Raw genomic sequence first — 27,557 nt, 5'->3', positions numbered from 1 at the left:
TATATATATATATATATATATATATATATACATACACACACACACACACACACATATACATACACACACACACACACACATATTCCCCATTTTATAAGTGAAGAAACTGAGGCCCAGAAAACACTAGGTCGTGGCCAGGCATAGTGGCACACACCTGTAATCCCAGTGGCTCAGGAGACTGCAGTACGAGAATCGTGAGTTCAAAGCCAGCCTCAGCCAAAGCGAGGTGCTAAGCAACTCAGTGAGACCCTGTCTCTAAATACATAGAACACAAAATAGGGCTGGGGATGTGGTTCAGTGGTCAAGAGCCTGAGTTCAATCCTTAGTACTCCCCACCCACCCCACCCCCTGCCAAAAAAAGAAGAAAAGCTATGTTGCTTGCCCAAATATGTAGAGTTAGCCCTCCGTATCCATGGACCACATCTATGGATTCAACCAACTGTGGATCAAAAATATTCCCCCCAAAATTGCATCTGAATGGAACATGTGCAGACTTTTTTCTTGTCTTTTCCCTTAAACAATACAGTAGAACAATTATTTACATAGTATTTCCATTGTTTTAGGTACTATAAGTAATCTAAAAGAGATTTAAGGTAAAAAGGAGGATGCCTGTTGCAAAGACCATGCCTTTTTACAGAAGGGAGTTGAGTATCCACAAACTCAGGTATCTGCAGGGGGTATTGGAACCAAAGTGGCATGAACCCCAAGAAACGTGCATTTACATATGCTTTGTGTGTAAATGTTTTATATGCATGCATGCACACACATAAACATAAGTAATATATATATATATATATACGCACATATATACAATTATGTACATATATATGTATTATAATATATAGAAACATGCTTTTAAGGATAAAAGCAAAACACTGTATGCTCACTCTTCTATATACCTCTGTTTTTACCCAACAGTACAGTATAGACTTTCTCCCTCATGTCCCTGTATGCATAGATATGCTTTATTTTTTTAACAGCTTTGTGGTATTTTGTATGGATGTACTATCATTTATGTAACCTTCTTCCTATTGATGGACATTTAATTATCCTGATTTTTTTCTTCTGCTTCAAAGAATGCTGCAAAATGAGTGAACTTATATCCGCATTTGTGTGTGTCATACATTTATTAGAAGAGGCTTCTCGGGAGGGAGCTTGCTGGGTTAAATGGTTTATGCAAGAAACATTGATGGTAGAGTCAAATGATGCTCCAGAAAAGCTGTGCCAATTTACACTGCTGTTGGTGGTCCCCTCTTTTAGCCAATGCTAGATATTATCAATCCTTTGAAAAATTTTCCAATCTACTAGGGAAGAAATATCTCATTTTAATTTTGATGTCCCTGATTACTAGTTGGGCTGCACATTTTTTTGTCTGGTTTTGATCTTACATGGCCTCCCTTGGATTTTTCTGTTGAAGCTCTCTCCTTTACAGCTGAGTTATCTTTTGTAGAAACTTCTGAACTAAGAGTATTAACTTTTGTCTGTTATGAAAATTGCAATTATTTTCTGCTATTGGTCATTTTTCACCTGTTTCCCCAATATTTTTGGCCACACTAAAGTTTAAATTGGTTAAATTGGTTGTTTTTTTTTTTGTAGTTTCTAAGTTTTAAGTTTTATATTTCTCTTAGAAAGAACTTCTGAAGAAATGTCTGGCAAAACCACATAACTTTCTGTCCTGATAACGTAATTAATATCTTCTTGGTATAAGAAAATATGGAAAGTACATAAAAGCATGTGTTATATGTACACAATCCCTTCCCTGCAAATTGCACCACTCAGAGCAGTCTGGTTACTTAGGGAAAGCTCTAGAAGTGTGGTGCCAACCTGAAGACTTTTGACCCATATTTCCAAATGCCTTTTAGAAATTGTGTCCCGATTTACCCTCCTACTAGGATTACATGAGCCTGTCACTTCCTATGCCTTGAATCTACAATGAATATTGACCTTTTGCAATTGTTTTTCATTGTTTTAATGTGCATTTCATATGCTTTTGGGTTCTTTGTACATCTTAAAAGTACACACATGTTCTTTGCTCATTTTCTGATATTTGCCTTTTTATTTATAACACTTTTTTATATGTTAAGAAAACTCTCTTAATCATGAAAGGACATACTATGTCATATTTCTAATTAATCATTTGCATTTTTATTTTGCCTACAATAATTTTTAATGTGCAATTTTAAAGTTTTATGTACTCAAATCCCCTAACCTATGTCTTCTTTTGCAGCGATACTTAGATCATCTTCCCCTTTCTGAAATCAAATAAATTCTCACCTGTATTTTCTTCTAATCCTTTCACAGTTACATTTTTATGCTTAACTCTTTAATCCATCTGGAATTTATTTTGGTGTGTACTGTGAAATAAGCACCTGATATTGTACTTTTTCCAGGGTGCTAATCAGCATCATTTATTGAATGATCTTGCCAGTTTGAAATGTCACCTTTATCACATACTAAATTTGTATATATCAGGATTCTTTTCTTGGGTCTTTTATCTTATTCCATGGATCTAACTACTATCAGAGTATTTTAATCATGTGACTCTATAAAAACATTTTTGATATGTTATGTAGACCCAAAGTAGGGGAGATGACACTTTACCAAATCACAATATATTGGTAGGAACTTGCTTCAGTTTGGTTGTAGGAAGGTCTCAGAAAGTTGTAGGAGTCATAGAAAGATTATATGGTAACTGAGCAAGGATAGGCCAGGAGGTGAGAACTGGAGTGTTAAATCAGCACGTCTGCTCTGAACGCCTTGGGAAGCCCCTGATGGAAATCAGGAGGAATTGAAGACAGCAGCACTGGTGATTGGGAATCACTAAATCCAGGCAAGACCCAGCCTGCAGATTTGCTAACTGCACTGATGTACCTAAGGGGGACCTTGCCAAGAGACAATAACTGATGGGCGGTAAGGTCACCCTCCAGGAGGGGCAGTAAGATGGCGTGGCATACAGATTCCGCTGTGCTGGTACACACTTCATAGTGGTGTTTGCTGGGCTGTTCTGGCAGCTAGCTATTGCAGATGGTGGGGAGTTGGGGAGCTACCCCACACCCTAGAATGTTAGGGTTGTCTTCCTTTTCTTCCACCACAATCTGAGACCGTCCATTGATGAACAGGTTGTTCCTAAGGCAGCATCCCTAATCTGAAAATCCAAATTTTGAAATGCTCCAATATCTGAAAAGCTTTGACTGCTGAGATGAGGCCGTAAGTAGAAAATTCCACACCATGAAATTTGTTTCATGCATAAAATTACTTAAAATATGGCATAAACCTTCAGCCTCTGTGTCTAAGCTATATATAAAACATAAATAAATTTCCTGTTTAGAAATGGGTCCTATTCCCAGGATATCCCATTATGTACAGGCAAATATTCCACAACACGAAAAACCCCCAATTTGAAACACTTCTGGCTCCACACGTTTTGGACAAGGGGTGCTCAATCTGCACCGACTGCTCCTCCCTCCCCCCCTGCTTGTCCCCACACCTCAGGTGGCTTTCACTCACTGTTCTGCAGGGATGTAGCCGTCCACCAAGGGGCTGCACTCCACGCCGGCCACTTTGACATGGGAGGCAATGTCCCGGAATTCCAGGCCCAGGTTCTCCCCTCGGATGGTGACCTTGGTGCCCCCTTCCCGGGGGCCTGTCACTGGAATTATCTGCAGGGAAGAAGAGGAATGATTGTAAGGCCCTAAGAGCACTGCCACTCTCTTGCTTGTGGGACTGGGGGGGGGGGTGTGTGTGACCAGCTCTTCTCTCAGTGGTGCCTGATTCCTTGATGGGTCCAATCTACAGGGGCACCTGAGATCTGGGGCTACCAATGGGCCAAGGCCCTGGACACAGCAGTCAGGGTTTGTGCATGGTCTTAGGAGCTGGGTTCAAAGTCCCTGGTACATCTTCCCATCCCACAGAAGAGAGGAGGGGATGGAAAGTGACGGCACTGTCACTGGGTAATTCACAGAAAATCAGCACTGAAGCCTTCTAGAATTTTCTGATATTGGTTCCACTCTCAAGGAAAATAAAATCCTCCTATCAGCCATCCCATCTAGGATCATCTCACCCACCTTTGCAGGTTCTTCTCAAATGCCACCTTCCCATATCCAGATGTCCCCCCTCACTCCCCCCTAAAATTCCAAGGCTCCTTTTGCTATTTCATGACAAGGATTACTTGTGTCTGGTTTCTCATCCTTTAGATGCCCTGCGCCTCCTTTCAGACCCTGTGTCTCTGGGAGCAGGGACCAACCCTCACTGTTCGGTGGCCTTGTTACTGGCAGCACCATATTGTGGATTACAGCTGTGTTGAAAACCACACCAAGTTCAGCTTCTTTCTGGAATCATCGGAGCATTTGTCGCTGCTTGCCCTCATGGTTTGGCTTGGTTTCTCTTGGAGATGGGTTTAATTTAGACATCATCCTGGAACACTGGGCAAAACAGCTGGCTTTCCCAATGACGTCACCGTTGGTGTTAAAACCCACGATGGAAGGTTAGGATTCAACCACCAACGGCCTGCATTGAGGCAGGGGCTGAAGTTCAGTTAACAAGGGCCACTGTGACCTCCCGTATTTCATATTCCAGAACAGACTCCTTCCCACTCTGGGGCCTCTGAATCCTGTATGGGTCATGGCCCAGCAGAACAGTGGGACCCTCTAGCGCTTTCCAGCACATTCTCCTGTTCCCACCAAGCAAGGATCTCAACTGATGTTCCCTCGTGGGGCGGGAGTGAAGTTGGGGAAGCAGAAGACCCTAGGCTGGGCTGTCCCTGAGTGGCAGCTTTGACAGGACAGCAGCTTGTGCCTCCCCCACGCAAGCACGCGTGTCTGTGAGCGAGCTTGCACACGGGTGTGATGGTTCACATAACGGGCCCATTTCTGGGTGAGGAAGGTGGTAGACATGGGGAAGGCTGTGGGGGGCATCTAGGTTTTTCCCCGGTGCCTGCCCAGATGGTGGGTCCCTAGTACACCCCTGGGGCCTGGCAGCTTTGTCCACAGACACGCCACGCTGACCTGTCATCCCGTATAAGGAGGTTTATCTCTGCCCAGTGCAGGTTCCCTGGAGGGTGTATGCCAGGATGGGAGAAGCAACAGCCTCCCTCGCAGGAGATCTGTTTAATTTGCTGTCTCTTCCCTGTGATTTTCTTGGACCCAGGCCAAGAAGAAAGCTAGTCACACCAATTGGGCCCACCACACCATGAGTGGCCACGCACCACAGCCCCAGGGAGGGCTTCTCATTAAGGGAATGGGAGCGGCAGGAGGTGCAGGGTGGGGTGGGCTGTGGAGGAGAGCAGACAGCATGGCCTGGGTATGGGGCCAGGGGCAGCCATAGAGGGGTGTCCACCTGCCCTCCTGCTCCAGGTCTGCAGGTTCAAGGTGCCGATATTCTCATCCCCCTCCTGGTGGCATTGTTTAGATTCTTCCCCACTCAGGAAACGGAAGCAGAGCTGAGAGCAAATCCCAGTGTGCAGACCAGGAAGGTGGAGAGTAAGGGGCATGTTGGGAAGCCACTTTGCTGGGTGAGGCTGTTCATTCACAAAAGCCGAGACCCTTGGTGCTCTGACACGTGCCTGGCATGCGTGGTTTGTGAGTGGGTGCACTGGAGGATGGTAACCCAGCGCTCCAGAGACCTGGGAGCAGGGACATTTTCTTTACATTGTGGTCAGAGCAAATATGCACCTCTGAGCACTGGGTGGGTCCCTTTGTCTGGGAAAGGGTGATAACAACCCGGGCCTTGGCAAGTCTGGAGCATTTATTTGTGTCCCCACCTCCCCCACAAATACATATGTGGAATAATCCTAATAATCCCTTAGTAGGGTTTTCACAGAGGTTATCTAGTTTAAAGGGGGAGGGTCATGAGGGTGGACTTCAGTCCAATTTGATTGGCATCGTCATAAAAAGGGGCTGCAGAGACAGAGGCACGAGTAGAAGAAGAATGATGATAAGGTATATAGGGGGAAGACAGCCACCCACAAGCCAAGGAGCTGGGCTGGGTGCTAGGAACACAGCTAGGAGACCTGGTCCCATTGTTTGAGGAGTAGAGACATGCACCTGTCTTCCTTTTTTTAAGGGACAAGAAATTCCAGCCTCAGCAGGAAGGGGGACCTTAGGCTGCCTTTCTGCCAAGAGTGTGAGTGGGGCGGTAAGGAGACATAGCTATCTACATAAACCACGGGGCCAGTGATTTCCTGGGCTTAGACATCCTTGCAGTGATTTTCATATGATGGGGATGACCAAGGAGGCGGGAGAAGCCAGAGATTCCAAGGGCTCAGCATGGAGCTGGGGAGCACTCTACATGCACAGTGTATGCTCAGCACTCCTCGTAACTGTCCTGTGGCGACACAGGAGAGGAAGGAGAGGCATGGAGGGGCTGATGCATAGCCCCAAGGCACCTAGCAATCACCTGGCAGCCCAGATCCATAGCCTCACGTCTAGCCTTGCCCTGTCCTCCTTCCTTGGGTCTTGGCTCTAAGGCCTGCACCCCTAGGCCCTCCTGAACTGTGCCCCAATCTGGTTTTGCTCCTATAGTTCATATCTTGCTTTGGGTGAGTCCTGAGTCTTCTCCAAGGCCACCTGTCCCCCCCACCCAGGGCTGGGCTCTGCCTCCTGGAATCCTGTGCAGCCTGTGCTCATTGGCTGCAATTTAGAAGCTTCCCAGCCTTGCCAGAGACTCACAGAGACTCAGGGAGGGGGTGACAAGGACTGAGTCCTTTCCAACACATTTCATGTGGAGTCTCCAGCAGGACAATGAGGCCCCTTGACTCCCTTGGAAAGGGAAGGGGCTTTGAACAAGGTTCTGGGGAAGCTGTGAAGGAACCTGAGGATGCACCCAGCCAGCCAGAGCATCCGTGTCCACCTGGTGGTGACTGGCACCATGTCCAGGTGGGGTCATCAGGGCCCCCCAGCTCCCCCTCCAGGGTGCGGCTTGGCGACCTGGCGCATGCCCACTCAGGCTCACCTCTGTGATGCGGGGGTTCGTGCACTTGCTGTTGGCGCCTGAGAGCTCCAGCCAGCGACTCTCGTGGGCAGGGCAGTGCTGGCGCAGGGTGCACTGGCCTGGACTCTGGCACCAGCCACACTCGAAGTCTGGGTCGGCCTTGAGGCACAGCCCACAGCTCTCCCGCATGGCCCCGCACTTGTAGAGGTAGACTGCGGAGGGCAAGGGCAAGAGGCTTCAGATGGGAGGAGGGAAGGGGGCAGCCAGGGAGCAGGTCAGTCCCAGCCTGGGACGGAGTGAGGGGACCCAAGGGCAGCTTCGTTCCCTTAGCCACACAGAGAAGACAAACCAGGCAGCCTAGGCCTGCACAGAGGAGTCAACAGGGGGCTGCAGGGTCTCCATTCACTCGGCAGCTCTGCTCAGCAAGTTCACTCACTCCACTCCTGCCCTGAAGCCACCAGCCAGTGCCCAAGAAGGAACAGGGAAGTGTGGGTGGTGGCAAGGCGGCAAAGGAGGGGCTCAGAGCCCCAGGGAGACAGACAGCGGCGAGGAGCAGGGGGCATAATGAAACCTGCCCAAGAGTCCTCTGCTCTGCCCCCACCCTGGCTTCCACCCCCCCAGGTCCCTGCCCCCCCACACACCTTTATTCTGAGCTGGGTTGTCAATGTTGAAGTGCCCATTCCACACGACCGTCAACTCCACGGGCAGGTTGTTGATCTCCATCCCTTCATAGGAATACTGCAGCCAGGCCAGGAAGAAAAGAGACATCTCTAGGGAGGCCTGAAGACTCATCCTCAGGCCCTCAGGGGTCCCCAGGGCCAGGAACTGGCCAGGACCTTGTTTGCATACACACGTGTATGTGTGTAACTCCCATGTGTGGGTGTGAATGGGCAGTGTGGGCAAGCAGAGGGTGTGGAAGACAGAGCAGGGAGCCGGCCAGGCCTCCACAGCTGACCTGTGCGGCTGGCTCCAGGAGAAGGCTGGATGGAGCCCTTTCCTACCCCCATGGGTCCTACCCACCTGGGCTTTCCCCAGAGTCTAACCAGGAAGGGGGGTGGCTGCAGAGAGCAGGAATGAGGGGGTCGTACTCTTAAGGGGACCAGAGTCTGAGAACATGACACAAGAGGACCAGATGGGAGCACCAGAGAGTGGAGGGGTGGAAAATCCTGCAGGGACCCCAGCCTCGGAATGTGGGCGACACTCTAAAGCCAGGCACGGCCCAGCTTCCTGGGCCTGCAAGGGGCTGCTCATCCTGTCCCCTGCCTGGCTCTCCTCAGGACCTGAAGCCCCCCTGGCTGGGTGATGGCTAAGAGAGTGAGGTAGGGTGGGCCTGGCTCAGGGTGAAGTCACAGGGGTAGCCCCAGGCAGGCCAGTCCCTGCTCTGCCCTCGGATACCACGCATTGCTGAGGGCCCAAAGAAAGAAGGTGAGCAAAGGGGAGCAAAGCCTGCTGGGGGCAGCATTTCCAGTCCCTACCTGGTGATTTTCTCATTATTCCTCCAGACTTTGCTCGCCACAGGCGGTGGGATGAAGGAAAGGAACTGAGACAGATTTTCTCTACAAGAGGGGCTGAGGGCTGGCAATCTGTTGAAAGGGGTTCAGCCAGGGGACTTATTCTGAACTGGTGTTTGCAAAGCCAACGGACTTATTCAACTCAATACTTAGGGTTTGGAGGGTCTGGGCTTCGGAGGGTGCTGGGGGACACCATGGGAGGTAACTGATACTCTCCCTCCTCCGAGCTGGCTGCAGACCTTCTCTGAGGAGGAGGAGGTGACAGCCACAGGCACTGGGAACTCAGCCTGGGGAGACTCTCAGGGGCCTGAGTCAATGCCTCCACCTCTGGCCAAGAATAAGTCTACAGCCTATTTGAAAAAGCGTCTAAGGAGATGGTATAATCTCCCCGAGATGGTAGAAATTTCTGAGTCCCCAAGTTACAAAATGTTCCACAATGTGAATATGCTGTGACATTCTCCTAAACAACATAAGTCAGATGTGTGTCTAGGTTTCCTCAGGCTCTACTCTTGTACACAAAATGCCCTGCTAACATATCCCCAGACCAGGAGCCACCTTCACAGTTTTTCCCACAACGGAGGTGGTCTACAGTGTACCATCCACACTGCCGCAAAACCCCTCTTGTGACTGAGGCCACCTGGGTCCATAGAATAAAGCAAGCCCCCCCCCGCCTCCCCCCTCCATCCTGCAGAAGTTACAGCAGGGACTTTGATCATTACGTAACTCAGTCCAGTCCACCTTATCACAGGGGATACTTTGCAAGAGCCCCAGGGGATGTCTGAAACCTCAAATCGCACCAAACCTGATTTATATATATTTTTTTCCCCTCTGGATACATACCTCTAATAAAGTTTAATTTATAAATGAGGCCCAGCAATAAATTAACAATATTAACTAATAAAATAGAACATTAAAACAATGTATTATAATAAAAAGTATATTAATGTGATCTCTCTCGCTCCCTCAATAATGCAACTGAGAACTCATCTGTCAGTCGAGCTGATAACCAACAGGGATACTAAGTGATTACCAGGCAGGTAGCATTTACTGCATAGATACACAAGTCAAAGGGATGATTTACATCCCAGGTGAGCTGGAGAGGGAAGACCTGAGATTTGATTATGCTATTCAGAAAGGCATATGATCTAAAACTTATAAATCATTTAGTTTTGAAATTTTCCATATAATATTTTAGACAGGTACCATGGAAAGAGCAACTATGTATACGGTGTGTGTGTGGAGGGGGGGAACTGCTGTAATCAACTCTCCAGAGGTTAACGCTCCACATCTGGGCCAAGCTGGGCCATCCCAAGTCGTCCTCCGTTTTCTCGTAAACTTCTGACCACACAGAGTAGACTAATGACTCCAAGATGCAGATCCCAAGGTTCTACTGTAGATCTGCTAAACTCGACTCTCCGGAGACAGAGAACGTTTCAGAAAAGCACCTATTGCAAGCAACACTCTGTGGCAGACGATCAAAACTGTCTGACACAATTTGGGCTTGCTATAGCACGAGATTCTAACATATTCCTGTGTTCTTTCCTCCACGAGACAAGCTGTTATAGAGACTTAAACAGTGTAAAAACAAACAAACAAACAAACAAACAAAACCCCAAGCAAACCTGAGAGAGTACCTCTGTGGTTCTGGTGCTGACTACAGTTTGAGAATCCCATCTGCAAATGGCAGGGAGGCAGGAGATTGGCCCAGCGGACGTAGGGGAGGTGTATGGGAGAAGGAGCCCTCCCTTATGTTGGAGAAAGAGCCAGAGCACTGCAGGCCTCCTTCCTCCTCCAGCCAGGTTCTCACCTCCTCCCACCTTCGCATCTCCCCCCAGGAAGGCCCCAGTGGGAGAGGGGGTCCTGGCCTCAGGGTCCCAGGAGGAGAAACAGTAGGGCTCTGGCCCCTGGAGGGCTGCTGCTAGTAGCTAGGTCAGGACTGGAGCCCGCCTCTGCCTCTCAGACCTGGTCTGACTGGGACCCAAACTAGAAGCAGCATGGGATGACTGGGGACAAGTCAGACCCTCAGACCCCTCTCAGGAAGGACGAAATCCCTGAAGGAAGGAAAAAAAAATGAATGCGCATGCGTCCCAAGATCTGGGCACACCATGCTGATCTGGGAAAGGCTCAGTGCATATGGCTGTTATCTGTATGGCCATAAATGCGTACTCCCCCCCACCCCATTTCTCTCTCTCTCTCTCTCTCACACACACACACACACACACACACACACACACACATAGCCACAAAGCAGATCTGGCTGTAACTGGCTGCGTGAATGTGAGCAAATCATCCAAGTTTCAGGTTCTCCATTTGCACAGTGAGAATTAAGAAACAGGACGCACCTCCAAGAATTACCGTGAGGATTGGCCTGTCACATAGTCTGGGCTCCCAAATATCATTGTGTATTTTAACGTGTGTGTGTGTGTACACACCTGGGGATGCCATGTACAATGGTGTCTCTGCTGCCTGTGTTTATGTTTCTGTGAATAAAACAGCACCTATTCATCGGGTGGCCGTGTGCCAGACACTTGGTACATCTGGGGCTGCGTGCGTGTGAGGATGCTTGTGTGCTCTTGGTGTACGTGCGTGTGTGCGCACATGTGGATGCATTTTCCTTTCAAAGAAAATTGAAAATCACAGGGACTTAAAGGATCCAACATGTTGGGCCTGGCTTTCTCTTTCTCTCCCCCATTTCTGGGATCACAACTATGAAATATGGTAGAAGTCATTAACCCCAGGTGCTCGCCACCGCCTCCTGGGTCTCTGGGGAAGTCACTGTCATTCTGGAGGCCCTCTCTCCCAGCATGACCTGCAACCCTGTGGGAGCGGGCGGGTGGAGAGCTTGGAGCCCTGCCTCCCATCCCCCAGACTCACTCCCCTCCACTCCACTTAGCATTTATATAGCTCTCTGTAATCAGCAGACAGTTAATCTGCACAAAGCCCAGCACTGCGCGGGGCAGGACAGGTCACGGGCTCCCGGAGGCCAGGAGGTAAGTGTCTCAATCACGGTCTGGTCCACCACGGCCAGGCTAATGGATGACTCTACCCATTACCTCAGGAAAGTGGGACCCGCAGCTTCTCTCCCGTCTAAGACAGAGGAGAACTCTCCATAATTGAGACATTCTTGCTTCTGAGCATTCCTTTGTCCTGAGCTCAGAGATACCTTGCTGGAAAGTTCTGCCATTGGAATGAACAAGACCCAACCACATCACGGCACATAAGATGCCAGTCCCTCTCTCAGACTCCCCAGGGCTCGGCGGGTCTCGGTGGAGGTCCCAGAAAGCAGGAAGGGGACAAGCTCCCTTCCCCACCTCTCACGGTCAATTCATGTGCCTGGACAATGTGAGGCCCTCGCCAGGTGGAAGCTGGGCCCGGCCCGGAGCGCCAGGCCTGCTGACCGGCACTCCAGCCTGCCAGATGCCCTTTACAGCCCCTCAATTGTGCTCGCCAGGCCTTAGAGGAGGCTGCAGGCTCTATTATTAGCAGCACTTGACCTTTTCCAGGAGTCTGGGTCTAAAGTAGGCCAGGCACACCCGCAGCAGTGGCTCCCTCCTGCAGCTGGGATGCTAAGGCCCACCCACTTCTCCTCCCCTGCCCCCAGGGCCTGCAGCCATTGGCCCAGGGCCGGTCCCTAAATAGCGGGGCTGGAAGCCAGGCTGCCCAGCGCGATGCCCACAATTTCACATGGCATTGTACCGGTCTTCCTTTGCTATGCTCTGAGACCTCTGTCACCAACCTCCTAATGCCATCATAAAGCCCAGGATGTCTCTCCACCCCATCCCCCAATCACACAGCCGCTCCGGATTGCTCATGGATTTAAAACAGGAGAAAATCTGTTCTACACAATCCTCCCTTGGGCTGATTAGAGATCGCCCAGGTTAACACCAAAGCTGGGGATGACGTTCTGCACGGTGGTTGTTTGTATTTTTTCCCAAGCTTTGATGAGGAGGTATCTTAGAAAACTGGGTTCAAATTCTGAATTTGCACTTTAATTGCTGTGTGATCTGGGGATGGCCGTTTGCCTTCTCTGTATCTTAGAGTCCTGTCTGTTAACAGGATCCAAAGATACTCTGCCAGGTCTATTTCTGCCTGATGATATAATGCATTCTATAAATACCTGATGCCAAATTATCCCTGTCCTGTTCCCACAGGTGCTGACTGGGGCACCTGTACTAGGAACCCCATGGGATCCCACGAGGGAGGAGGAAATGGGGCTCTCCTGTCTGGGGACATGGAGATACACATTGTGCCCTTGTCCTTGGCAGGTTCTGGTTTCACCCCCTATATTTTAGGAGTCCCCTGTGACCCCTGTGGGTTCCTTGGGTCAGGCAGCTGTCTGCTGAGGGAATGCTGAGCATATTCCAAAATTCCTTCTAATTCCACAGGAAACAGGACGCAGTGGGTGCCACCCAGCTTCCTGGATGCTCAGTCTCCAGGGCACCAAGGGAGTCCTGGCCACATGGTGTGCAGGACCCACTCACGCCTTTTTCTGGGTCTCCTCCATCTATTTAACCACCTCAGCCGCAGCAGGGGGCCCATGAGGCATCTGGGGACACTTGTGCCTGTCTCTCTGGGAACTGTGGCCTCAGACTCTCTCCTTTGTCCTGATACCTCCCAGACCCCTGGGGCAGCATCTCCCAGGAAATGAGGCTGTTTTCTCCGCAGTCAGAAACCGCCTCCTGTACCTGCTGAAGGGAACGTGGGCCCAGGCTTGCTGTCTCCACTGGGCCCTTCTAGTTTGGGTGGGGGGGATTACTTGGCCAAACCCTTGGGGCTGGTCTGCTGAGCCTCAGGATTTATGAGGAAGCAGAAGATGTTTAGTCTCCCCTTTGCTTGGAGGTTTAATCTAGAATGCTGCCCAAGCCTGAAAAATAGCCTGGCTGCCAGAGGAGGTGCAGGAGGTCCGCCTGAGAAGCAGTGGGGACACATCTGGGGCTCTGGAGGTTGGGAAATCAGTTCGGCCCTTCTAATGCTGAACAAACTTGGGCAAGTAGATTGACCTTTCTGAACCCTATTCCCCGCTAGAGCACTGGAAGTGGGGGGTGTTTTATTAAGTCCTTTGGGTTTCTTTTGGTCCCAGATCACACCCCCAAGGACAGTTATTATAGTAGCAACCAGAGGGGTGACACGGGGGACCCAAACCCAGGCGGGAGCACTCACGGAGGTGTTCTGGCACTGCACGCTGGAGCTGTTGAAGCGCAGGGCAGGCACCCTCTGCTCGCCGCCCTGGATGTTCAGGATGCACTCGTAGCCGCGCTGCCCCGACTGGGGCTGCGGAAGGTTCTTGGCCTTCAGAGTGATGGGCTTGATCACCTCCACGGGCACCAGGATCTTGTCCACTCGCAGCAGCTGGGGACAGTCCTGGAGACAGAGGGCACGGCTCAGGTAGGGCCACCCAGAAGTCAAAGGAACAGGGACCTCTGCAGACCGCACTCAGCTGGCCACCTGCTCCAGACACCTCCCCAGAGGGCCATCTCAGTCCTAGCCTGGCACTGTGGGGAAGGGATGGGGCTGAGAAACGTCAGGTCCTGGGGTCACCATCTCGGGGCCACTCCAGCCTCTTCAGGCTCATCAGAATTCCCCCCTGTGACCCTGACTCTCTGACATGCCTACGGTCCCCTCCTGAGACCCCTCCTCTCCAGGAAAGACTGGCCTGCTGCCTGGGAACCCTGTCCACTGGAGACTGATGGCCTCTTTGTCTGACAAGTTCCCGGCAGCCAAGAGCTGGACCAGAGGGGCGGCAGGAGGAGTCCCCAGGGAGGCCAAGCCTGGACCTTGGCTCGGCCTCTGGAACTCGGGTCTGGACCACAACTAAAGAGGGCGGCGGGCATCCCATATGGAGGCTGTCTGGCATTGGGGAAGGTTCTGGCACAGGTTCCAGGGACCTTTTCAGTCCAGAAGCTTCTGATTAACCCAAAGAAACACCCCTCTGAGAAGATCCCCCGGAGCCGCTCTTAGGTGCCCACAGTGGGAGTGGGTGTGCTCCACCCTGGAGCTGCATGGGGCCCGGGGCCTCTGCCGATGGAGAGAATGAATCCCAAGGCCCCCTGTTCCTGGGACAGTCAGCTCTGTCCAGGGAGGCCCAGGGGAGAGTGGGGTCCGAGGAAGGAGGGTGTGTGTCCGCCCAGATGACACGTGGCAGCTGGCGGGTGCCTGCCTTCTCTGGAGCTGGGTGGGAGGGTGGGTATCCAGGTCTAATGGCGCAGGCAGCAGGAGGTCTATGTGACACAAGCAGGGTGTGCGGGTTTCAGCTGGGTTCCTTCCTCTGTGGCATCATCTGGTGCAGGCCAAGACGGAGGCCCATGGACTGGACAGGTTGACATCAAAACCACGGCCCCACATCCTTCCTGAGGAGGCTTTATCACGGGCTCATGGCTGACTCTTGGCAGAGGCTGCTCCCCTCTCCCAGTTCTGGCTCCCAGCAGAGTGAGGCGGAAAGCCAGCCCTGGGGGGGGGGGGTGCGGGGAGGATGCCACCCAGAGGGCTCAGGGGCGATCAAGAAACTGGCCACTGTCCCTGCTGGGACCCAAAGCAAGGGTGAGCCAGTCGTTCCCGGTGTGGCTGAGAGCTGGGGAGACTTGTGCCAGCTCCAGCTCCAGCTCCACCTGAGCTGCTGATGAGCCTGGGCCCCTGGGCACATCCCCACCTTGAGAGTCAGGTGGGACTCCCAGGCCCCACCCATCTGAACCAGTCACGATTCCATGACTCGGCGTGGTCACCCTTTGTTCTTCCTGGTCACCCAGTAAGAACAGAGGAGGAAAAAAGAAGCCCGGGACATAGAGGGACATAGAGGCAGGAAAGGAAGAGGGGACAGAGAAGCCCTCAGGGGAACCAGGAGAAAGGAGGGGCCAGAGGACAGAGGCCGCAGACTGACCAGAGGTGGAGGCTTGCTGGAGGGAGACCCCAGGCCCATCACACCAACCCTCCCGTTCCTTTCCTCCAGGTTGTCCGCACCTTAACCCCGGTGAACAGCTAAAGGGTGAGCAGCAATTTCTCTCTGGGGCATGTCTCCAAAAGAACAGAAAGAAGGGACTGGAGCAGATACTTGTCCACTCCTGTTCGGAGCAGCTTTGCTCACAGTAGCCAAGAGGCAGAAGCGACCCAAGTGTCCACGGGTGGACGAGTAGATAAACCCAACAAAACAGCAGAGCCGCACACAGACTAGTACCCAGCCTGAAAGAGGAAGGAGACTCTGACCCAAGGGAGGAAAATGGTAACGCCGAAGAGTGCTGAGCACATCGTGCTAAGTGAATCAGCCAGCCACAGAGGCAACTAGAACAGGAGCCACCTAGGAGTCAGGGACAGACAGGAGAAGGCTGCGTCTGAAAGGAGGGGAGTGAAGAGTTGTTTAATAGGCAGTTTTAGTTGGGGACAGCAGGGATGTGAAGGTCCTTAAAGCCCCCCAACTCTACGTACCATTAAAGCTGGTTAGAAGGGTAGGTTGGTATCCTGTGTATTTGATCACAAATTTAAAACAATAAAAACAAAGAGAAGCAGCGGGAAAGCAGGCAGCAGGGAGAGTAGGGGCCTGGGCCTTGACCTAGTGCCTATCCCCAAGTCTCCAAAGCACAAGGATCTCTGGGAACCTCGAGGTCTCCATCTTGGGCTCCCTTGGCTGCTGCCCGAACCCCATGCTCTAGCAAGATGGGAACTGGAACCGACGTCAGAGGAAGCTTTTTGTAAAAAACGTTGAGATTCAGCCTGAAGCGGGAGATGTGTGACACTGGAGCATCAGCGACAGCAGATCTGAAGAGGAGTGGGAGCCCAGGTCACCTGAGGCCCGAGCAGCTCTCCTTCCAGGGAGCTGGAAGCACTAGGAGCGGGAGTCGGGAAGTGTCTTCACCTCCTGCACCAACCTGCTGCCACTCAGGCTCCTGCTTTCAGAGTCCCCTGACCGACCTAGTGGACCCCTCCTGCTCTGCACAGGAGAAACTGAGGCAGGGAGAGGAACAGCCGTGGTTCAGCATCAGCAGACGAACTCAGGGGCCCACTGCTCAAGTCACCTTCTGTTCCGTCATGGAAGAGCAAGTTTCCACAGAGGACAGGACCGCCCCGGGGTGGGGAGGTTGGTCAGCAAGGATGTCCCTGTGTGGGGAGCCCTGAGGCCTCCTGCCAGGCTGGACCTCTGCTTGGGGCTCAACTGTTCCCATCCAGAACATGGGCGGGAGCCAAAGCATCTCTCAGCTGTGCCCTGTGCCATCTCTCACGGGGGCTTCTTAGGTGCCCTCTAATGAGTCCCGATTAGCAGAGGCTCCTTAAAACCTGGTTTGCATATAAAAAGGTTGGCACTCTGAGAGTCAGTTCATTAATAGTAATTGGAGAGGCCTAGGGCTGGGCTGGACTGTTTTCCTCTAGTGGAGCTGCTGATTGACCCAGTGCCCTGTCTAATTGAAATGTAAAATGGCCATTTTCCCCTGGGCAACAAGGCATGAAGGGCCACCACCAGGCTCCTCCTCTCCCCCCTCCCCCCAGGTTCTGACCTGCCTCTTGCAAAACCACCTACAGATCGGAAACTCATGGGGAATTTCAGAGACACCTCCGTGAGTCACACCTTATTAATGGCCTTATTGATGGTCCCCAGGCTCAGCACCCACCTCCTCCCCCAGACCTAGGTCTTCAGCCTTTGAGGTTCCTCAACTGTAGAAAGCCTGGCTGGGGAATCACATGTGAGAGCAAGAGAAGATCCGGGAGAAGTCTGTCTCGCTCCTGCTAGTTTAAGGACTGGGAAAAGTGTTCTCGTCATTGCTTGGCCTGTGAGAATAAAATTATTCCTCCAAAGGCCCATTCTGGGGGATTCCATGAACCAACACTGACAAAGCATCAGGCACAGAGCAAGCATTCAGGAATTGCTGGTTCTCTCCTTGTCTTTCCCCAGCTCAGGCTGCAGCTTGGCCCCCACCTGCTCCCCATTCCCCACCTCGGGTCCAAAGGTCCCATCCCCCCTGCTCCTGCCTCTACCTACCTCCGCCTTTTCCATAACCACTAACCCACCAGTCCTGTTGTCAATGACCGCAGTCTTCTAGGCTTCACATTTTATGCTGAACCTGACGAATTTCAACACCTCTCTGTGCCCCAAACACAAGAGGGGCCAGGTAGGAAGGTGGCAGTTCTGTCCCTGCTCCCCTCACGGCACCCTCCATTCTGGAAGGTGACATCCCCGAGATGCATGTTCCACGTGCCCTGATAGAGCCACCCCAGCCAGCCATGTGGTCTAGGGCATGCCCCTCAAACCCTCTGGGTCTCTCCACCCAGAAAATGAAGAGGTTGGTTTGAATTAGATGACTTTATGTTCCCTGGAAGATTGTGGCATAATAAGAAATAAATATTGGAATTTCCTGAGTATTGTTGTTGGGTTCACCATGAGTCCATTTCAGCCACACCTGAGTTTATGCTAATGAGGCAGAAGAAGAGGAAGCAACCAGGTGATGACACAGTTGGAATTTTCCAAGCCTCTTACTAGCTTCTGGGGGAAAGGGGCTGGAGATTGCGTTCAGTCGCCAATGATCTAATCAAGGAACCCTGATGAGGGCGTTCAGAGAGCTTTCTAGTTGGGGAACAAGTGGAGGTGCTGGAAAGGGGTGCACCTGGAGCTCTGTGCTCCTTCCTCCACACCTTGCTCTATATATGCCTCGTCTGGTTGTTGATCCATAGCGTCTGTAATATCTTTTATAATAAGTCAGGGAATTATACAAATGTTCTAGTTTTCTGACCCATTATAACAAATTATTAAAACTGAAGAGGAGCCTGTTGGGACCCCTGATCTATAGCTGGCCGGTCTGAAGTGCAGGTGACAATCAGAATCATGATTGGCATCTGAAGTGGGGACAGTCTGGTGGGATTGAGCCCTTCCTCTTGTGGCATCTGACACGAACTCTAGGTAGGTCATGTCAGAACTGAACCAAATTGTGGGCTACCTAGTTGGTTTCTGCAGAGGACGGGAGAATTGCTTGGTATGGGAAAAATGCAGAACTGTTGGTGTCAGAGTGTGACTCTAGAGAACAATTTGTTTTCCTTTCAGTCCCAATACTAGGATTATCCCAACAGATGACATGGGCTACATCATTCCATAATCTCTTCGAAGCTCAGTTTTCCTCATCGTGAAAATGGTCATAGTCATGACTGTTCATCCAAAAGTGTTCAAAATGTCAATCAACTGAATAAATAATGGAAGGAGTAAGGCCCTGGTGGACTTTATAGGGAAGGCTGGCCTCACGGAAATGGCTATTTACCTGTCAGTAGGGGAGTATTTTATTTACTTTTAATTTATAATTACATTTTATTATTATTTTGGGAGGTTACTGGGAATTGAACTAAGGCACTCGACCACTGAGCCACATCACCGACCCTATTTTGTATTTTATTTAGAGACAGGGTCCCAATGAGTTGCTTAGCACCTCACTTTTGCTGAAGCTAGCTTTAAAATGCAATCCTCCTGCCTCAGCCTTCTGAGCCGCTGGGATTACAAGCATGCGCTACTGCATCTGGCTTATGTTAGTTTTTGGCACCAGGAATTGAACCTGGGGCATCTAACCATTGAGCAATTTTTATATTTTATTTTGAGACAGGGTCTTACTAAGTTACTTAGACCCTTGCTAAATTGTTGAGGCTGGCTTTGAACTTTCGATCCTCCTGCCTCAGCCTCCTAAATTGCTGGGATTACAGGCCCAGCATATTTTGATATCTAATTATTGGTATGTTGCCACCTGGCATGCTCACCTAGTTGGAGCTCTGGTAGTTGTGTTACTAGTATGATTATTAACATGACAATGATTCCATTCAGTGTGCATTCCACCACCTCCAGGGCCTTACAAATATCTTTTCCCCAATGTGATCTTGTTTCATAGCAGAACATGTATGTTCACCACCATGTCTCAGTGGAGAAGATTGGGACAGCAGTGACCTCATTCAGTACCCACACTCATGATGAGTACAATATTTTCATCCAATTATTTCACTTTAATCCACAGAGGACTGATGATCCACCCCCATACAGATATCCTTCCAAACATATTACTCTTCTCTTTTCAAGGAGGGTATTTCTCTGAACTGTCATTTGAGAGGGCCAGCTCTTGGAGAATGGAAAACACCTGTACTTAACAAGATTCTATGAAGATGAATGCAGGCAATAAGAACCAGTCTCTCCCTTGGAGGCCCTTTTGCCTGGGGTGACATTCTGCAGTCTGCGACCCAGGGTGAGGAGGGACAGTGGCTCGAAGCACCAGCCAACCTCTAATGGTTTGGCATTCAGGAGGTGGTTCCAGCTGACTCCAGGTCAACTGACCAGCCCTGTGCATATTTTGGTCTCCACTTAACTATGCACAAAATAAAGACAACACTGCTAATTGCAGAGAGCAGGAACACAAAGCAGAAGTCTGAAAGCTAGAGAGAAGCCTTTCCATCTACCAGGACCTGGGTGTCAGTGGCTGCTTTATTCAGAGGTTTCATTGCATATTTAAATAATTGAACAAGGACATAAAGAATGCCACCAAGCTGGGAGAGGAAAGGGCTACCTTCAGGGCTTATGCTGCTGGGGAAGGGGGGCCCTGGGCTGTGGATTTACAGCCCCCAGTGTGTTTACAAGATGAGAGCTCTAATTCTGCTAGTTGTTACAGCAAAACTGAGGGAATGCAACGCTCCAGGGGACTGCAGGACCCTGGGGGCAGTGAAGGAACATGATTTGCAGGTCACTTCTCCTCCCCCCACATCACCTTAGCCCCCCCCCATCAATTCCAAAGACAAGCCAGCCCTGGCCCTAACCATCCCCCACCCCAAATTTATACTCACCTTCTCAGACCCATGGTGCCCAATACAAAAATGTAATGCACCATATATTTTCTTGCTGTTCCCCAAGTTTATAATGCCATTAGCATGATCTACGATGGGCTGGTTTATGGAGAGAGCAAAGAAATAATACAGAGAGGAAATACCCATAACCTGAAGGGGGGAGGGGCAGAAGAGATTGATGGAGAGTGCTGTGGTCTGGAGAAGTTGCAACCGGGTAATTGAATACCTGGAGTGGGGGTGGTGCAGGGTGGGAAGCAAGTTCTTGAACTGAGTTTGTCTTTGTTTTCCAAGGGAGGGTGGAGGGCATGGCAAGGCAAGGTTCTGTTCCCTGGGGTTGGAATACAGGAATGGCCCCACTGCAGGAAGGGAAGCAGAATCCCTGGCAAGGTTGGCTGGCCTGAGTTCCCTCCAGAGCCCAGCCAGCCGTTGGGTCAATGGGCTGTCTCTGTCTCGGGGTATTGCATTTATTTCTGCACCAGAAGTAAACAGCAGTCAGGGGCCTTTCATGCTAGGTCTGCAGTCCTAGAGTGAACTTGACCCTTAGATTAGCAGCGTTCAGGACGTCTGTCCTGTTAGTTTTCAGTAGTAGGGGATGTTGGGAGAACCCTTCAAGCACAGCTTTGCATATCAAATAGAATTCATTTCCTCCTCTGATCTTCCAACTGTTCTCAGGAGTCAGCCTACCGGTGGAACTTCAAGAGGAAAGGTGCTGTTGGGAGACCCCGTCTGAGCCTCTGCACCTGTGGGCCAGATGTACGCGGCCCTTCTGGCAAAGCCTATCTATCCAGCCTGGTGCCCAGAGACTATAGCCGGGTTTGCTTTTCAGTGTGGGTGGGCAATAGCATCAGAACAGTCCACCCATAGATTCTTCTCAATAGATCTGTTTTTTCCACAGAGGTTTGTCTTTGACCCACACACCTAATCATAGTCACTAGGTGTGTGGGTCCGATGGAGCGGTTCAGGTGAGTTGGGGGAGTTCATTCCAGGAACTCCAACGCCATGTGGGGACCCGTGGCTCTGTCAACGGTGCCCAGTGAAAGGCCATTCTGTGGGGTGGCAAGAAGCCTCAGTGGATTCTGGGAGAAGAGGTTTGAGAGCAGGAGGACAAGATCATCCGACTTGGGTTTCATCCCCTCTCTCCTCTCCCTTTTCTGTTGGGTGCCCTGATCTGATCTGAAGTTCAAAGATTGTTAGGTGAATGCCATCAGTTGTTGTCACAAAATCATTCCCTGTGACTGGAATATACACTATATATGACTGACGTCTGTTGGTGAGCACTCTATTTCTAATCATTGTAATTATGCTGGAATACTTGCTGTTCATATAATAACCACGATCCACCAGCTCTCCATTCCAGACCAATAACTTTGCCTGAACGTGCTCTTTGTTCAGGAAAAAAATAAAATAAAAAGGAGGTAATTTAACATCCCTGGTGATAGTCAACAAAGCCAATGTTGAAACCAGAAGATGCACAGATAAAAGCTTTCCTGGGGACACAAGGTGCTGAGCAGATGAAAGCCACCTGGTTCACTCACTCTGGGCTAACAAAAGGACCCTGTCTGTAGCCTCCACTGAAAGGGTAAAGAGAAATGAGAACCTAGGGACTTCCAGAAGAATCCACTGTACCTGTAATCCAAAAGACTTGGGAGACTGAGGCAGGGGAATTGCAAATTTGAGGCCAGTCTGAACAACTTAGCAACATACTATCTCAGAACAAAATATAAAGAATGTCTGGGATGAGTGGCAAAATACCCGTGGATTCAAGCCCTAGTACTACACAAAATCAATCAATCAATCAATCTATCTATCAATCATCCATGGGGGCTGGTCTTGGTCTAGATGTCCAGAGGAGCTGCTGGCTCTAAGGCTGAGTGAGTGAGTCATCTTATTAGGCACAGCTGGGAGACTGAAGCCTTGATGTAGCACTTGTCCTATAGGAATACTTCTTGGTCATTGATTTTTCTTAGGAACTTTGCTGATTGTTTCTACTTACAATTGCAAAAATTTGGAGATCATGTGGACCAAGGGCCTCACTTTATGGATTTCTAAACACAGATCTACAGATCCCTATACACCTTGAAACCTTGGTGGCTTGCACATGCAAAATGCTCAGGGTGACGGAGGGTTACATGATAGTTGCTCTAGTTGGGATCTGGGATGTCCTCCAAAGGCCCCCGTATTTAAAGGCTGGCTTCCCAGAGTGGCACTATTGGGAGATGGTGGTGGAAACTCTGAGGCAAGTTTTGGGGAACTGGGTGCCTGCACTTGAGGGGGATTGTGAGAGGCCATTTCTTTTTCATTTCCCAGCCACCACGAGGTGAGCACTTTGCTCTACCATGTGTGCCTTGCCATTAAGAGCTGCCTCACCACAGGCCTAGAAGGAATGGATCCATCCAACCATGGACTGAAACTTCCAGAACCTTTCCTATTTGTCAGTTGGTTTATCTCAGGAATCTGCTGCAGTAGCAGAAAGAGGATTAACACAGAAGCAAAACTTCAGAGTAACATGTTGTGAGTGTGTTCTTCCCCTGGAACAGAGAGAGGACACTGGTGTCTGGGGGCTTCCACAAAAGAACTTTTGGATTCATTTTATTTTATTTCATTTTTTTACCTTATTCCTGCTTCTATCTCTGCCCTCAAACCAAAAACAAAAAATCAAGGAAAATTTTTTTTTTAAAAATTGCTTCACTTTCACTAGTAGCCAGAGACTTTTTTTTGAGTTTGGAAGACCATGACCTCCTTCCACTGACTCAGAATGGTTAGTCAGTCAACAGTTGACAAATATGTATTTGCTTATTTCCCCTGTAGTACATTCATCAGGAAAGTAAATGTACCACGTCCATATACGGTGGTCAACTCTTGCTTCTCAAAGTTCACATTCAAAATGGCGCTGGTGTTGAACTGGATTGAATGCAACCTCCAGGGTTGGACCAGGATTATACCTTTCTCTTAGAATAAATAAACGTTCATGATAAAGAGGAGCTGTCATGGGACAATGTGATAGAGAGACCTGGGTGATTCCACGTTACCCTGGAGCCTCTCACTACCACGGCCTGCCAGCCTTCCATGGTGCAGTTCCAGGGAAATGGAGGCGTGGAAGGACGCCAGTGGGAGGGAAGTCCGTCTCCATGTCTCTCTACCAGCCATATTTCTCCAGGCATTTCCTCTTTGGGGAAGCCTGGCATCAAATTCTCTGAGAGGCTGTGAGTCCCCCCAGCTTTTGCCAGTGACGGGTGGAGAAGGGACACTGTGCCTGACTCAATCTTGGCCCTGAAGGGAGCATTCTCCTATCGTGATCCCTGGATGGTGCTGGGAAACATGGTGGGCTATTGCTTTGTTCGCTTCTGCTTTTTTTTTTTTTTTTCCCCTTCTTTCTGAGCAGCAGATGCAGGCTCCTTTAGTACATTTAAAAGAAAGAGACTTGGTATACAAGGAGCTGACGAGAAAAAAAAAAGAGCAGAAATTGCTAACCACCTTCAGGTAATTAAATGACCGTGGGTTTCTGAAATCCGCCCAGTGGCTCAATTGTTTTTGTTTTTATTTTAGCCTCCACACATAACACCTCCGCCAGATGCACCAGTCTGGAAAGATGGAGAGAAGCCACCACTGTTTTGACTCGGCTCCCATCGAGTTCTGTGCCAATTTCAGATGCAAAGAAGAGGCTGCTTCCTGGGGCCATGTCCCCTGGCCTCGGGGGGATCAACAAGCCCTTCTGCCTCTGTCCCCAAGATAAGAGGCCAGCTGGGCTGATGAGACTGAGTAGCCTTTTACCAGCTTCTCATGCCAAAGGTGTACCAGCTGCTGACCCAGTCATGTCTCTCCTATTACCTTAAATCCATCCTGTCTTTGTTAAAGAGCAGTGGACCACACACACACACACACACACACACACACACACACACACAGGAAACTCCTACTGAAAGCCACTTTCTTCCCTTTCCCTGATTACAAATCAGGGGAGCCACTTTTAGCCAGACAGACTCCACTGCAGAGGGAGAGGGTCCTGGGTTGGTGGCTTCCATACTCTCTTTAGGTTTCCAACTGAAATTTGCCAGGAACTTTCTAGAAGTCAAGACAAAGCCTCTTTCTAGCTTTCTAGACTGGTGTATCCGGCAGGGGTTGTATGTATGGAGAGACCCAAAGAAAAAATAAAATAAAAAGCAACGAGTGGGGGGATTTCCAAGGCCTCTTGTCATTTAACTGATGGAGGTTCTCAGATTTCTGCTTTTCCTTTGTTCTCCTTCCTCCCTACTCCATGGGGGTCATTCTGTCCCCCTGAAGCCCTCACCACTCCTTGCCCTTACCTCTAAAATGGGCTGCTCTGTCCCTCCCCCAGCCCCCAGAGGCCTCCACTCAGCCATCAGGGCCCAGGCAAAATGGGCCTTGGGCTTGGCATTTCTGAGCGCTCTGGACAACTAGCCATGGTCCCTCTGGAACAGGTGAAGGGTCAGCAGGTGTGGGGATGCGCTGTGTATCCATCTTTCCTCTAGGACACAGGTAAAAGAGCTCCCCTCCTGCCATTAAGGTCTGCCCAAGTTGGGTTCCTGGCCGGGTCCTGGTCTGGGAGAGGGGGTGCAGACCATGAGGCCTGTCCCTCGGGTGTCCCTGTGCTTTCCGCATCAGGACAGTGTGCTGCGCTCACAGCTGTGGGGCTGGCTGCATGGTCACAGCACCTGTGCAGGTGTGTGAAGGGGGCTGGAAGGCACTTCCAAGTCTGGGCTGGGGGTTGAAGGTGCTGGGGACTGTTGGAGTCAGCACTGGCTGAGAGAGTGGACCAGGCTGGCAGGGAAGCCGTGTCGTGTTGCTGGAGAATTCAGTGGAATCTAACCAACACCATATACAGTCATATTTACATTATCATCTGTCTCTCAATTCTAGATAGCAGCTCTTTAAAGTGCCCACTCTGTTGAGAACAACGGGCCCAGCAATGGGAGTCATCGGACCTGGAGTTGTTCTAGAACTTTCCTGATGTGTGGGGATCCTCCTGGCTGGAGTGACCTGGGATGCCCCTTTGAAACAAAACATCCAGGTGGACCCTCACCCAGTCAGTCCCCACACAGAGTCTGTCTTGTTCTCTGCTTTTGTGAAGTGTCCCTTGAAAGCCAGGCCTGGAGAGGAACAGGGAGGCGCTGGGGGCTTTCCCCTCCTTTTTCCTCCTAAAGGAAGGCCTGCCTTGGGTATCCCGGGCTCAGAACAAGCCGTGCTCAGCCCTCTGGTTGCCAAACACCCACCTCGGGCAGCTTCACGCGGCCTTCCTGGAAGGAGCAAGTCTTGGGGTCATGGGTGCAGACGTGCCGATATTTACACCAGTGGCAGCGGTACGGGCTCTCCACGCAGGACAGGCACCTGGGCACAGAGGAGAAGAGGCACAAATCATTGAAGCTGGGTGACCCCAAGCCCAAGGTCCAAGTCTCTAAGATCTGGCAAAACATTTTAATATTAAGAGACCCCCCCTTCAATGCTTAGGCATCCAATACAGAGCCATCCCTCTTCTCCCCAAGGCCGCAGGGAGCTAATAGTGCTCAGCCTCTTGCTGTTCACTGAGAGCTGGGAATGCTGGTCTCCCCAAAGCCCCCTCATCTGTCCTCCACCTCCACAGGGAGATAGTGTCCTTTGATGAAGAAGAGAATGAGCACATCTGGAGTTGAGGACCCTGTCTGGAAGCCATAAGATCTGGGGCAAGCTGGGTGCCATGACACACACCTGTAATAATAGCTACTGGGGAGGTTGAGACAGGAGGATCACAAGTTCAAGGCCAGTCTGGGCACCTGAGCCGGACTTTGTCTCAAAATTAAAAATAAAAAGGGCCGAGGATGAAGGTCAGTGGTAAAGCACACTGGGTTCAATTCCCCAGTGCTAGGGGGAAAAAAAGAAGAGTTGGAGCAAATGCAAATTCAGGTTTTAATTCAAATTAACCCTGGGTCTCAGCTGTCCAAGGTCCACATGGAGCCGGCTTCAGGCAGAAGCTACAGGCAGCTCTCACAGTACATGACCTCCTTCACGGTTGTCAACCCCACTTCCACCCTTTACCTCCAGGAAACAAAAGTCACTTATAAAAGCTCCTTGTTGCTTAAAAACATGACGAGTTTCCCTGTTGTCAAAAACTCAAATGCCTTGATACCAGCTGAGCCCTTGCCAGAGGAAAAGCCACGGCCCACACGGCGTTGGTGCTGTGGCCAGGAGGAGACCTGTATTTCCCATGAGCTATTCTGCTGTCTGGAGGACCTTTCTCATTCCTTCCACTCAGCCACTCCTTGACCAAGGAGAGTTGGCCACTCTGGGCCTCCTCCCAGCTTCATGCTGACATGGAAAGGGCAGTCCTCACACCTCACTGTCTCCCTCTTCCAACAGTATCCTAGGCCACCAAGTCCTGGAGGGCTGGGGTTGAGTCCTTGAGATACTTTAATGTTTGACTCCTCTGTAGCTAGTGGGTCACAGCTTGCATAGCACATAGTGATTCTTAGAATCGTTTTATGGGCAGGATGGAAACTTCGTACACGATTTCATCTACCTCTGCTGTTTTCCTAGGGGGAAGAAGTTGAAGGAGGCCACCAGAGGTCAAGCCACCTACAGCCCCATGGCAGGAACCAGAAGAGAATCCTGGTGCCGAAACAATTTTCTCTGGGCTGGGAGGGGCTGGATGGTTCCTTCCTTAGGGCCGCAGATAGAGCTAAACTTGGGCCCAATATTGCCGCAGTCTGGCTGGGCACAATTCAGGAGCCACTTGTCAAAAGAAACGAACTTTATTTTTAGAACCACACACACCAAACAAAACAGCTCCTCAGGAAAAACCTTCAGAGCCCAACTGCCACCACCGGCTTCCCACAAGCCTCTCAACCTCCCCCCACTCCTCCTGCTCTTGAGGCTGATTGGCTGGGTCGCGTGGGCAGAGTCAAAAAAAGTCCCCCAATGAGCAGCTCCGTGGTCTGAAAGGGCCGGGAAACAGCCCAATGAGCATCACTGCAGAGGAGCCAATCAGTTGGCAGCTAGAAGTTTGCTGGGGCCGCTGTGAGCCAATCATCAACTGGCAGCTGGAAGTTTGCCGGGGCCCCTTCAGCTGTGGCTCTCAACACAATATGTCCCAATTAGATGGACAGACTCTAAAATTCCACCAGCCTAGAGTCTAGAAATGTCATTAGTCATGTCACCCACCCATCCTGCATAGAGGGGAACACAGAACAGCATGCTAAAGTGATCAGGGCTTTTGGACATCAGGCCTGTGGTTTCAAACCATGGTGATTCTATGGAACTCATTTGGAGAACATAGGAAGAGTTTGCGCAACTCTGAGAGAGAGGGGTTCCAAGTCCCTTCAGCCCTCCACCCAGTAGCTCCTA

At 50.5% G+C, this 27,557-nt stretch overlaps 1 protein-coding gene and 1 non-coding gene across 2 annotated transcripts in view; one reads left to right on the top strand and one right to left on the bottom strand.

The window, feature by feature from the left end:
• Plxna4 (plexin A4) overlaps positions 1 to 27,557 on the bottom strand; it is a 431,475-nt gene that overhangs the window by 55,972 nt on the left and 347,946 nt on the right. The window contains exons 9-13 of the mRNA XM_026392811.2: positions 25,454 to 25,568; positions 13,599 to 13,799; positions 7,569 to 7,665; positions 6,949 to 7,139; positions 3,508 to 3,659 (exon numbers count right to left, since the gene is read on the bottom strand). Coding sequence (XP_026248596.2) covers positions 3,508 to 3,659; positions 6,949 to 7,139; positions 7,569 to 7,665; positions 13,599 to 13,799; positions 25,454 to 25,568 — 756 coding nt within the window. The remainder of the gene's footprint in view (positions 1 to 3,507; positions 3,660 to 6,948; positions 7,140 to 7,568; positions 7,666 to 13,598; positions 13,800 to 25,453; positions 25,569 to 27,557) is intronic.
• LOC113185618 (small nucleolar RNA SNORA28) lies at positions 9,891 to 10,016 on the top strand. Its single transcript, XR_003301149.1, has one exon. It is a non-coding gene; the product is annotated as a small nucleolar RNA SNORA28 (small nucleolar RNA).

Source organism: Urocitellus parryii, chromosome 3 (assembly GCF_045843805.1).
Source record: "Urocitellus parryii isolate mUroPar1 chromosome 3, mUroPar1.hap1, whole genome shotgun sequence".
NCBI lineage: Eukaryota > Metazoa > Chordata > Mammalia > Rodentia > Sciuridae > Urocitellus > Urocitellus parryii.
This window is presented reverse-complemented; position numbering and strand designations above follow the sequence as displayed.